This window comes from Scylla paramamosain, chromosome 7, assembly GCF_035594125.1.
Source record: "Scylla paramamosain isolate STU-SP2022 chromosome 7, ASM3559412v1, whole genome shotgun sequence".
Taxonomy (NCBI): domain Eukaryota; kingdom Metazoa; phylum Arthropoda; class Malacostraca; order Decapoda; family Portunidae; genus Scylla; species Scylla paramamosain.
This window is the reverse complement of record NC_087157.1, coordinates 34,251,965-34,265,615: the sequence shown is the minus strand read 5'-3', so window position 1 is coordinate 34,265,615 and position 13,651 is coordinate 34,251,965. Positions and strand designations below refer to the sequence as shown.

At 42.7% G+C, this 13,651-nt stretch overlaps 1 protein-coding gene across 5 annotated transcripts in view; it reads right to left on the bottom strand.

Annotated features, from left to right (window-relative positions):
* LOC135102445 (uncharacterized) overlaps positions 1–12,224 on the bottom strand; it is a 22,200-nt gene extending 9,976 nt beyond the window's left edge. For 2 of the 5 annotated variants that reach the window (XM_064007747.1, XM_064007752.1), the window contains exons 1-2: positions 12,092–12,196; positions 868–1,250 (exon numbers count right to left, since the gene is read on the bottom strand). In XM_064007747.1, coding sequence (XP_063863817.1) covers positions 868–1,135 — 268 coding nt within the window. In that variant the 5' untranslated portion in view covers positions 1,136–1,250; positions 12,092–12,196. Of the gene's footprint in view, positions 1–867; positions 1,251–5,235; positions 5,520–12,091 lie in introns of those variants that run through there. The other 3 variants (XM_064007749.1, XM_064007751.1, XM_064007748.1) reach the window with 3 other exon arrangements.
* Positions 12,225–13,651: the final 1,427 nt, after the last annotated feature.

The following is a 13,651-nucleotide window of genomic DNA, read 5'->3' as shown; positions in this document are numbered from 1 at the left end:
TAAACCAACGGAGCTGGTGGTGTCGTGTGACGAATGAGAGATCTCTTCCCCGACCACAACATATTACCTTCTTAAGGAAATTTACTGCGTCGATCACAAAATGCCTTTATACAGTATTTCGGAAGTGGACTTTTTCGTCATTAGTGATGAGAGAGAGAGAGAGAGAGAGAGAGAGAGAGAGAGAGAGAGAGAGAGAGAGAGAGAGAGAGAGAGAGAGAGAGCCAGACAGACATGCTGTGTGGTAGGCTAGCGACAGACACTATTACGTGTGTGTGCGTGTGTGTGTGTGTACAGAGTGGAGTAAGCACGGGCGTGGTCGGGGCGTGGTGGGTGAGAGCCACTGCTGCATGACTGGCCTCCATCTGCCTGCATCACCTCGCCACCGCCACACGCGAGGCGGCACCGGGGCACTGCTCTCCCAGCCCGCACAGAGCCACGCATTCACTGACTTATGACCGCAGTCAACACGAATCTAGCGCTCAAGGGATTCATTTTCAGTAAAATCGAAGTTAGTGCATTAAAATTCTTCGAATTAAGAAATCCTTTCAAACATCACCAATACCATGCGAGAGGTTCAACAGCACACCCAAAGTAACTCAGCAACTACTAATGCGCTAAATACATCATAGAGTGGCGAGCGCTAAGAGTAAATATACATACATGGCCATGCCAGGTCGAAAGACATTAACGTGCGGGAAGAGAGTAGCAAGGCCGCTACAGGTGCGATGGGGGTGCGGTGTGCTAGGGTGCCGCGACACGGGACGGGTGAGAAGGGCAGTGAGGGGTGCGGCGCGTCCTCACCCAAATGTGGCGTGTGTATTGATGCCTTATATGATTTGCTTTTTTGCTGATGTTCATTGGTTTTACCTGAGTTGGGAGCCTTCCGTTCCAGGGGTGACTGTGGGAGGTTGTCCTCAAGGGTGGGTGTGGAGGACTCTGTACCATTTGACTGAATGACTGGACCAGAGGACGGTGGGTCGACCGGCCTGGAGGCCTGGTCCGGCTGGTCAGGAGTGTTGGATCTTACGCTGGTCAGCTCCTCGGGCTGCTGCTGCTTCTGCTGGTCAGGGGGTGCAGGGGACTTCTCAGGATCCTCTTCGATGGCCTGAACCACTCGGGAGGCGCCGCACCCCATCTCTACCCTACACTACGTTCCTGTGTGGCGCGGGTACCCGATCACTACTCAGCAGCGCCCCGCCACTACCCTACATGACAGATCTTCGTGGTGCGGGAGCCACTCACTACAACACCTAAAAACAAGTATACAAAACGCCTGTACTACATGTGGCTAGATACGTGCAGTACACCAATATTACGTACATGACATCACAGCCTCTACACGGAAGCAAGGGATAACAACAAGTTTGTGAAACACGTCAGTCAACATCATGACTACGGAGTGTGAATATCGCACGTGCGCACATAGTAACAAATACTGTGATTAGAAGACAAGTAATCAAACACAAAACCGGCAAGTCTCCGCTGACTTATATCTTTCACATTCAAATATTCGCACAATTGACCAAGGTTCTCTAATTCAACCCATAACGTGTACATACATTGCCAGAGTGGACATGCCTTTGACCAATGGAAAAAAAAGAGAAAAGAAATAAAGAATAAAAATGTTCAAGGAGGCCAAACGTTTGAACTCTTATTTAGTCACCCTAAAAAATAGTATGGAGAAGGATAATAATATAGACTAAGGATGACCGAAGCAGTATACTCGTATATTAACATACACAAGCCTTTCATCAACGTACAAGTTCTGGAGACAAGTTTACCATCACATCACCGAGCGCCAGTAACAGCGGAACGGAGACACTGATCCCGCGTACTGATAGCCGCCCTGCCTCACCATCAGCGCACGCACCCGTGCTACCAAATAAATACCCCTCCCCTCGAGCTGGGACCTGATTGACTGCTGACTCCTTCAAAAGCACCAGGTACATAAGGTTGCCACTCCACCCCATCTCTGCCACACTGTCTTTTTTTTCATATAACCTATATATATAACCCTTCCGTAGTTCGGACGATGCCACGTTAATGCAATAACCTCTTTGCTTTACGGAGGCTTCCTCCCACGTTCCCTGCTGATGAACTTTCACTACTCGTAAAGCAATCCCCTCCATTCTTCTCTCCTTCCTTCTCAACCTCAATTAAATATTTCACCATGGTTTGGACGAGGGCACTTGAATCTCATGATCCTTCTGCTTTCCGTGGGTATTCTTCCACTGTTGCTATTGTAATGCTTTATACTGCAATAGTCCACTCTTCCGATGATTTACTTACTATCAAACACTACGTATATTCTGCCGTGATTCGGACAAGGCCACAAGAATGAAAATGAACCCTCTGCTCTATGGAAGTACTCTTGATATTTATTACTGCTGTTAGACTTTTCTTCATCCAACAATCCCCTCCGTTTCGCTCGCCTGCTCATACTGCCCCGTGGTTCGGAATCCACGTTAAACTGTAGGTCGCTCCGCTCTACGGAGTACTTCTTCCTGTCCATCCTATAAATAAATAAATGTTCAAAACACTGTTGCTCCTCGACTTCTTTCACTCGCTTTTCTTATGATTTGACCACCAGGCCTGGGGGCGTCCGGCCTTGTGGCGCGCGCACGTCCATGGCAGTGACAGAAACCAAATTTGAGACGGACCACTTAAAGGCAGTGTGGCTTCGAGCCCCACCAATCAATAAATCAAGCAAAAAGCAAAGGTGCGCTTTCATTTCTCTCCTGAAGATGGTCGAACAAAGGACACAGTTAATTCTAAAAACAATGGACCTCAGTGACTTGCTACGTTGCATAGCGAGCAGCGTTCCCTCGTACACAAAATTAAAAATGTTTCTTATGAACTCAATAATGCAATCGTCGACTTCAGCTTTCAGAAAAGAGAGAGAGAGAGAGAGAGAGAGAGAGAGAGAGAGAGAGAGAGAGAGAGAGAGAGAGAGAGAGAGAGAGAGAGAGAGAAGTGTTGATGCACTGACCCATTGAACTGTATCGACTACTCTAAACACACAGAGCCGCATAGGTGAGGCATATGATTATATTCAACAATATGTCAGGTGCTGCACCTCGCCTGTGTGAACCTGGCCAGCCTGGTGCACAGTGAACCTTTACGAGAATGGTTTGTGGATCGCTGTTTGTGGATATTAACAGAAATAAATAAATAAATAGATAAATAAATGAATAATAAAATCGAATAAGTAAATGATAAAATAAGTAAATAATAAAATTAATAAGTAAATGATAAAAACTGATAAATAAAATAAACAAATTAAATACGGAAAATACTGTTAAATATTGAACTTTAGTTCATTTCAAAAGATAAAATGTATATTGAAGTAATTATAAAGTGATGGGAGAGAACATAATCTCTCTCTCTCTCTCTCTCTCTCTCTCTCTCTCTCTCTCTCTCTCTCTCTCTCTCTCTCTCTCTCTGCAAGACCTGAAGTTGTCACTCACGACGGAACTTTTTTTTTTTCACGTCATTAACAATAGTGAATAATTCAGAGAGAGGGAGTGGGGGCGAGCACGCTGAATAAGGCAGGTCATCGACGGGTCTGTTTGAGAGCGATGAATTATCCTAGCATGACGTCAGCTTCCTCACATTAATATTGTCTCAGGCAAATTTGATAAAAAGGTACACAGTACATACATACACCCACCGCCTAGTGTTGTGGTTTGCACGCTTGCCTCGCAACCGAGAAGGCTTGGGTTCGAGTCCCGGGCCTCAGTATTGCTGTGGCCGTGTTCACCAGCACAAGTAAGTACGGTACGAGATGCACTGCACTTAGGCCGAGGGTTTGTGACCTTGTTGTCTCTGTGTGTGGCGTGTGAGTGGTCTCAGTCCTACTCGATGATCAGTCACTATGAGCTCCGAGTTCTTTCCAGAAGGGAGCAGAATTGTTCAGTGCATGGAAGGAGAATGCTGAGGTGGATAACGGGTGTATCGCTCAGAGGACATCTGCAAAATGAAGTGAGAAGGAGAGCAGGAGTAGAATGCGTTACGAAAGTGATAAGAAGATAATAAATGAGATGGTTTGGTCAAGTAGTAAGAAGAGAAGATCAGGAGCCGATTAAAAGTGCCTGAAGTAAAACCAGTTGAGGGAAGAGAATGACTTAGTGCAGTAGGATAAAGTTTAGTATTGTGAAAAAAAAAAAATGCACTACATTATCTGTAACACAAAGTTATGTTCTAATCTGTATATTATGGATTCACCAGTACTTAAATATGAAGTATTTAGTACCCTATATTAAATCCTTGTTCACATACACTGACGACCAAACCTATCAGACACACACACACACACACACACACACACACACAGAGAGAGAGAGAGAGAGAGAGAGAGAGAGAGAGAGAGAGAGAGAGAGAGAGAGAGAGAGAGGAAAACTAGAAGTAAATTAGCGATGTAAAATGAACTCCACTATCTCTTCCTGATTGTCTTTCCAGCGGTGACAGCCATGAGGGAGACTCAGGACCAGCAACAGCACCACTTGCTTCCACCGAGATTGTTACCCATGCATTCTAGACATCGGTCTGTGAGACACGATACCGTGATTGATGTTTTGTCATCGCTTTGTTATAATTATGATAGTAGTAATAGTAGTAGTAGTAGTAGTAGTAGTAGTAGTATTTGTTGTTGTTCTTGATTGTCATGCAAAGACGCAAAAAGTATCAACACTCTTAGGAAATAAGGAAATTTTTACAAGCACAGGCCACATCAGAGGTGTGTGAAGGCCTCTTGTAAATCAGTGGCTGTATAGTAGTGCCTACAGCCAGGAAATTATGGAAGCTGCAAATATTGCATTGAAGGCTGAAAAATGGCACCAGTGCAGACGTTATTAAAAATAAATAAAAAGAGGGAAAAAACGAGAGGTAGTAGGCCATTCCGCAGAGAACCTCATTTTGTCAAGTTAAACTTTAGCACAGCTGATGAGAAATGCGCCAAGTGAGACGGTGGACACCCGCTAGCTGTATGTGAGGCTGGCGGGGTGTGGGTGCACAAGGCGGGTGCGGTCAGGAATTGTAGTGTGTTGGTGTATGAGTAGGCTAATGCAGGCCCACTGGTTCAAGTACAGGTAAAGGTGTAGGTACGGTGGTTGAAATGAAAAAGTTTGAGGTGTAGTACACAATAAATAGGTAAACACTTTGCGCTATATTGTTAATATATTGTGTTTTCCATAATCTTATGCTACAGTCTCTCATACGTATCAAGAAATTACTCACAAATGCGTCCAATTTATATTTCAGTTTAAAAACAACCATTTTCAAAATTTCTTTGATTTCTTTTTAGTTTTCATCGAAGATTTTCTGAATTATGTTGGCAAGTAGAACAAATCAGCAGAATGCTGTAATCACTGCAGGAGAAAGGTTCACTTCTATTGCGACGGCAGCCTTTAGTTTCCGGCGGGTGCACACATCCCGCCCTGCATCGTCACGCACACCACACACGACACTCCCTCACCACACCGACACGCGTCACCACTGAGTCTGAGTAACGCCGTGCCTGCCACCCTGCCGCCCCGCTGCCTGCTGCCTATCTCTACCCGATCACTTTGCTGATGCCAGATACTTTTTATACTTTACCTATAATCCAATACTGGCGCGCGCATATATATATATATATATATATATATATATATATATATATATATATATATATATATATATATATATATATATATATATATATATATATATATATATATATAATGTGTGTGTGTGTGTGTGTGTGTGTCAACACTCACTTTACCCCTTAATGTAAAAAAAATATAGTCATAATCACTAATAATTCGGTAGCATTAGCACGAAGGGCCTGTATTCCCTCCCATGTTTGAAATATATACCAGATAATTATCTTATGGGAGGGCCTGAAAATTACGTGCGTTATCTCTGCGAAGGAAACACTCAGAGAAAAGCAAAACTTTTATATTTATAGCAAAAGCTCTTACCAGATAGAAAATCACCTTATAAAAATTAGTAAAACAACAACGCCGAGGTGGCTCAGGGGCAGAATGTGTTGTCTCCCTGGTGACGACACGTAACACAGCTGCGGTGCCCCAGACGGGTGGACTGGATCGATTTCCTCCATATTAACCGTAATGAGGCTCACCGCGGCTTACTGACATACTTTCGGCAACAGTGTGGTGGAGCCGCTCTGGCATGTTACCGCCCTGGCTCTGTCCGCCCTGACACCTCCGAGGGTTCACTCGGTACTACTTGTAGGTAACCGTCCTCATAAGTCAATATTTTTATTCTTATGCGATAAGGATAGCACTAGACACATGTCACCTGTATCCGTGATAACATCTTAGTTTGCACACACACACACACACACACACACACACACACACACACACATTAACTGGAGCAAAGGCTTTATAGTCGATTCATTCCCATCCCTTTCATCACAGAAACGAGAAGGACGCCCAAATGAATCAGTACATCTGACACAGTGGACACAAACACGTGCGTGTGTTCCATCTCTTCAGCAATGGTGAAAAAAAAGCACGCAAATGTTAAATGTTTGAACTTTATGAAAAAAAGAAAAGCTTTCCAAATAAAAGCATCAATATCTCGTGTACCATTATGCACTTAATTCATTACGTACTTACATTTCTTAATTGAGTTTGCTACACTCGCGTGGCGTCCTGGCTGGTCCAGTGTAACTCAAGCTCAGCACTCATAAGCTGAACATGTACTGAAGCTTTAAAGTTTTTAAAGTTATCTTAGATGGTTAATATTTCAACTACGAATCTGCAGTAGCAAAGTTGAACTGTCTCACATTATAAGTCAGGAAAAAGGAATTAACTTTTCGAGGTGGAAGCAGTGTCCTAAAATCTACCAAAAATCACATAATGACAAATTAAAAATAAAGTAGATGGGAGAAGTACTAAAAGAAAGGAACAATTGCCACAGTCTATTGTATAGACGTAACGCCACAAGCTATTGCACTGTAAATAGCTAAGATATTTAATGCTATTGATTAAGTAATCATGCCGTGTGATATTTTGTTTCGCATATCTTGCGCCTGTCTTAGATTTTTTTTTTATTAATAATATTTGTTCTTATGTGATACAAATCATTTTGTTCCGTAGCACCCTCTGTCGTGTGCTGGTTAATGAAGTGTGCGGATTTATAGTGAAGTGTATGAGGCAACAGGCAATTAAGATATTTAGAAAATTATACAGTATCTGGAATTTGTAAGGCGTTTGACAAGGTGCTCCACCAGAGGCTCTTCAGCAAGATTAGGACACATGGGACACGAAGGAAAGCTTTAGGCTGGTTAAGGCCGTGGTTATGTGACAACGACAATTAATGGCTCTAAATCCGGGTGAACCAAAGTAATTAGTGGGGCGCCACAGACATCAGTTTTAGGATAGAGAGGTTGCAAATGCAATTTAATGTGATTAGCAAATGGGAAGTAATGAACGTAGGTAGAGAAGATCCATAAAATAGGTGAACGAGGCTCTAGTTAAATTAGAGAGCGAAAAATTTTAGAAGTTACAGTTAGCTCTGATCTCCGTCAGAAAGAACAATGCAGAGAGGCCAAAATAAAGCAAATGGGGTATTAGGATTAATTTTTAACGACGTTAAAAGTAGAAGCCCTAAAGTAATATTAAAGTTATATTTGGTGCTGTGTACAGTCCTGTAGTTCCCATACTACAGAAAGGATAGGGGTCTGTTATAGAATCAGTACAGAGGCGAATGACTAAAAATTACAAGACATGAGGAGTGTTCCTTACGAAAAGAGACTGAAGCTTTTCAATTTCCATTCTTTAGAAAGGCGCAGGTTAAGAGGGGTCTGAGTGAGATCTTTAAATGGTATAGGGGATGTAACAAAGTTCATTAGATCCTCAGGGTCAGTAATCAGAATAGGAAAAAAAAAATGATAGTGGGTTCAAGCTTGATAAAATTTATTTAAAAAAATATATAGGAAGAAATTGGTACTCAAATAAAGAATGGTATAGAAAATGGAATAGACTCAGTCAGTAATCAGGTTGTTAGTGCCGAGTCTTCAGGGAACTTGAAAACAAGATTAGACGACTTTATGGATGATAATTCCCCCCACGAATGCTGTCCCCCCCCTCTAGACAACTCTCTGCCTCTCCTTCCATAACGACTCTCTCTCCCTCTCTCTCTCTCTCTCTCTCTCTCTCTCTCTCTCTCTCTCTCTCTCTCTCTCTCTCTCTCTCTCTCTCTCTCTCTCTCTTTCTTCTTATTCTTCCCTCTTACATCGTTCTCCTCCACTTCATCTTTTCCCTCCCTCTCCTTTAACTACTCGTTTTTTCCTTTCCCCCTTCCCTCGTCCTTCTTTCTTATTTACTCGCATACCGCACCCTTTTCCCTTTAAGTGAACGAAAGCGACAGATCTGTAGGTCATTCCTAGGATGCTTGCTCACACTGCTCTGTACTGGCTACTACCAGATGCATGACGACGGGGGAGGTCAGCATTGGCAGGGATGAAGCTGAGCGGTAGCGCGTCACCATCCTTCCTCAGACGTTTCTCTCATCCAAACATTTTGGCCCGTATCCTGAAACACTTTTTAACCATACCTCCACTACATTCAAAATTACACGGGTTTTTCAAGAGTGTTTTTACCGTTCTATTGACGTATTAGCAAGATAATAAGATAATAAGAGAAATACTCTTGAGAACGCGGCTAATCATCTCTGTGGCGCTGGAAAATGGTCGTGGTGAGAGAGCAAAGTGGTTCTGAATACGGACTTTCCCTTCTGTACATGTGTGTGTGTGTGTGTGTGCGTGTGTGTGTGTGTGTTACTCGCCCGTCACATGCTGAGTGCTCACCACGGGTCTCCATTCCGCTGTGTAAATGTCAGGATGACCTCATGAATTTTTCACAGGCATACAACACTGCGCGTCCCCGCACACACACACACACACACACAGACACACACACACACACACACACACAGCTCATCACTAACATCATCAGTAATGTCAGGATCAGAACACAGCCACACTACTTCAACAGTGACACATTCCTCAGTGGTGCTCCTAACCGTGCCACTCTCCTTCCACCACTCCGTCAGCCGCGCACAGAGGAGGCTTACCGCCACCCACGTCACCACCTGCCCACAGTAAGACAGCAGTGACACACACACACACACACACACACACACACACACACACATCGCCCACCAACACCACCCCTACAACTGTCTGTTCACCTGGCCAAGGAAGATGCCTCTCCTCTTCGTTTGGCCTGCACAGCCTGCACTTGAGCAAAATTGCCGGACTCCTGAGTCATAGCCGGTGATCTGACCTGAAGGAATCCCAACAGAATGACTGACAGTTTCATCTTGCACCTGGCGTCTAATCTCCCCGCACCTGTTTTGAAATTAAAGAGCACTCTCGTTATCCTGCCTCACCTGACCTGCGCCCTTTGACAGCAATACATATAGGACAGGTGGCAAGATGTAAGACTGAGCCACTTCATGTTGTTCAGAAAGAGATGTTTGGCACATGAGATCCCCGACATCACCTTATGATTGTTGCGCATCACTAGGTCTTGCCGTGGTTCGCAGCTTGCCATTTAAAAGAAACTATGACTCTCTCTCTCTCTCTCTCTCTCTCTCTCTCTCTCTCTCTCTGATAGCACAATCGTATTCATGAGTGTCTTCTGTCAGATAGTACGAATTATTTTTACGTATGGTTGAAGTTTAACCATTCATAAGAAATAAGAAATCTCTCTTTGACTTTCCCTGTATTATGTTATTTAATTTGCCTCATGTTGAAGTTTTAACAGTTACGTTTAATTCACAACCACTTGACCGTCCATTGCTCAGCCAACAAATCAACCTTTTTTTCTTTCGTGCCGGAGTCAAGTTACGAAGTTATAACGTGCGTGAACGTAAGTTTATGTGAAAACTGATCACCCTCCCTCTCACCTCAGCTACGTGCATAACCTTAACTGAGAAAACTAACACAAGGAAATTGATTCGTGTTTCTTTCTGTCTGCTAAAAAAAAAAAAAAAAAAAGTAACGAGAAGAAAACTATAGGTACTGATACTGTCTTTTCCTTACCATTATTATTATTATTATTATTATTATTATTATTATTATTATTATTATTATTATTATTGTTATTACTATTATTATTATTATTATTATTATTATTATTACAATTTTTACTATTATCGTTATCATTATTACGAGGACAAAGTGAAGTTCTTGCATGACACAACCCACTGAAGGCGCCTTGGTTTCGGAGGATTCCGTGATTCCGTGTCTGCTTTATAGATGTCAGGATGAGGAATACAGATGTAGATATTGCCTTGAGACAAATGTGTGTGTGTGTGTGTGAGAGAGAGAGAGAGAGAGAGAGAGAGAGAGAGAGAGAGAGAGAGAGAGAGAGAGAAGCAAAGGGACAGAAAGAACACGCACACACACACACGCGCGCATATGCAGTAGATAATTCGACAACCACAGAACATACGCTATCCTTAATTCATTCCTCCCTTCTGTTTACTGTGTGGTCGCCTCAGATTCAGTCGGAAGGATAACAGATCTGAACTCCTTACGTGAGCAAGAGAGTAACAAACACTCCACAAAATTCCTATATACATTTTTCTTCAAACGCCATGAATGATGTAAAGCTGGAGACGAAATCGTTTCTATGTTAAACTCCCCTCAAGTCATTTCCACCCACGAAGATTCTACCCCAAAATAATTCCTACTAAGTAAATTTCCTGCTCCCTAACGTAACAGAACCTATGATAAACAAGAGTAAAGAAATATAAATCAATGGAAGAAGAGAGAAAGGAATAGTGAGGTGGAGAACGTAAGTCAAAGAGGGAGAGGAGAGAGGGAAAGAAGAAAGAGGGAGAAGAGTCGATTTATCATGATGTAATTATCCTAAGGAGATTTTATGGGTGCAAGTTTTACCTGTAAGAGGAGCTTAGGGTGTGGAGGCAAAATCATTATAAAAATAAAAAAAAAGAAGAAGAGTGAGGCAGGAAAAGAGAAGGAAAAAAATATACATTATCAGTTCGTAACGTGGCCATTTACTTCACCACTGCTTGTGAGTAATTCCAGAAAGTTTGCTTGTAGTACTGAAAGATTAATTAATCGTCAAATGGGGAGTACCTCGATCGCGCAACCCTTTGAATACTAGTGGGAGTACGTCAGTTGTTACCTCATTCAAATAACCCTTCATGATCCATTCTTCCTACTCTCTCCAATCCTGTGCTCGATTTCGTGTTGCATTTATTTGACTCTTTGACACAACTGCTCTAGATTCATCACCTGCTTTCCGATTAACTGCATGCATTTTTTTTTTTAATTCCTTGCATTCCTTCCCGCCGTTTCTTTGGAACTATCGACTCATCCGCTGACTCATTCCCAAGGACCGTGTGATCACTGCATCTTTCAATCCCAAATGCTCTCTCTTTCTCTATATATTTTTTTTTCCTTGTGTATATCCTTATAACCACGTGTAGAGAGAGAGAGAGAGAGAGAGAGAGAGAGAGAGAGAGAGAGAGAGAGAAGAGAGAGAGAGAGAGAGAGAAACTAAACGAGTCATCAAGCTATGAAGATAAACAAGTAGACAAGCAGTAAACCGGACAGACGGACAGACCACGACACTTGCAGGCATGGCTGGCACAATGTGGCTAATGAAAATAGGTGACAATCTATTTGCATCCTGCTTCCCAACGTGTAGCGTACGGTTAGTATCAAATAGATAAGCAAATACCCTTATTGTGGACCAGTAAGTGTTCTGGTTTCTTTTCTCCTCACATGTTCCCATCACTCATGACTGCCGCGTGCTGATCCCTAGTGGTGGAAGAGCAAGTGATACGGGAGGTCTCAGGAACGTCTACGTCCAATTTCACTTGTCATAACTGAAGACTGTTACTTAATGGCGACTCGTGGCGGTGAATCCCATGATATATAGCACATATATTTGTTTTTATGCTCCACTGTAAAACAAGGGATTGTTCACTACGAATATCTCAAAAAAAAAAAATAATCCACGAGTGACCTCCGCCCTACGTTTTCATGTTTCGTGACTCGTGGTGGTCACTCCAGATGCAAGTGTACGCGATTATCTTGACCCACCTGCGTCAGACAAAGAAGAGGACATGGTTCTCGGGGCTACTGGGTGTGCTGAGGAGCGTGACAGACGCGTGACGGCCGATGGGCGATTGCTGAACTGACCTAAAAGGAATCCGGAAGTTGCGTCCCGGTGGACATGCGCATTCTGACCAATATTCTGGACGATCCGGCGCGGTATTCCTCGGCGCCGGCACAAGGAAGAAAGTAATTCAGTTGTAACACTTTGACTGTTAATGACAGTTTGAGTAACAAATAATGTTACTGAGCAAGAATAACCGGCTCCACCAACACACACACGCACACACACACACATAGAGAGAGAGAGAGAGAGAGAGAGAGAGAGAGAGAGAGAGAGAGAGAGAGAGAGAGAGAGAGAGAGAGAGAGAGAGAGAGAAAATCTTGATAATAATAATAATAATAATAATAATAATAATAATAATAATAATAATAATAATAATAATAGTAATAATAATAATAATAATAATAATAATAATAATAATAATAATAATAATAATAATAATAATAATCATTATTATTATCATCATTATTATTATTATTATTATTATTATTATTATTATTATTATTATTATTATTATTATTATTACTATTATTATCACTATCATCATTGTTGTTGTTATTTTCATCATTGTTGTATCGTGATTTTGTTTTGAAACACTGCTGCCACCAGAAATAGGAGTATGTACCACATTATTATTATCATCATCATCATCATCATCATCACACAACGTTACTGGTGTTGCGGCTGTCAAAGGGAGGTGCTCTCCCGGGGACGGAGACAGCATGAAAACACTGCATGATGGACACAGGATTGCATTATAAGGTCCCATATTGCCATCACATAGTCACATGTTCGCACATTCGCATCGTTTAGTCACATGATCACATTCCATGTTCGCATGGTTGCATCGCATTGCACAGTCTGCCGCATCACATGGTGGCACTGCTTAGTCACCAGGAGGTCGCCTCGCAAATTCGCATGGTCGCGTCACATTGTATCGCATGGTTGCATTGCATGGCCGTCTCGCATGGCCGTATCACCTCGCATGGTTGCATCACATCATATGATGGTATCACAAGGTCGCATTGCAATGTCACCTCACATGGGTGCCATGATGGCATCACATCACACGGTAGTACTGAACGGTGGCATTGTGCTGACCGGAGTTATAAATATCCTAAAGACCCAAACATTACTTTGGGGCCTGACGATCATTTGGTTCCTTGCTCTAGGGCACTGTGCTTGGTATCTCTGTGTCAGGGGGTTCAGTTCCCTGTGACTGCCTCTCATGGCCCAGTATTAACTCGCCTTCAGATCAATATATCAGTAATTATATGACGTTCCAAAATTTTATGGACATCATTGCTTTAAATGGCTGCATCGCACCGCATGGTTGGAATGCACGCCCATCGCAGGGTGAGGACACTCCCTCCCTCTGAAGGGCAGCCCTTCTCTGAGAGGATTTGGCTCTGTCTTCCGTCTTTGGAAGAAAGGCGAGGTGATGACCTCCTTTGCTGGGAGATGTTTTAGCCGCTCAGCAGTAA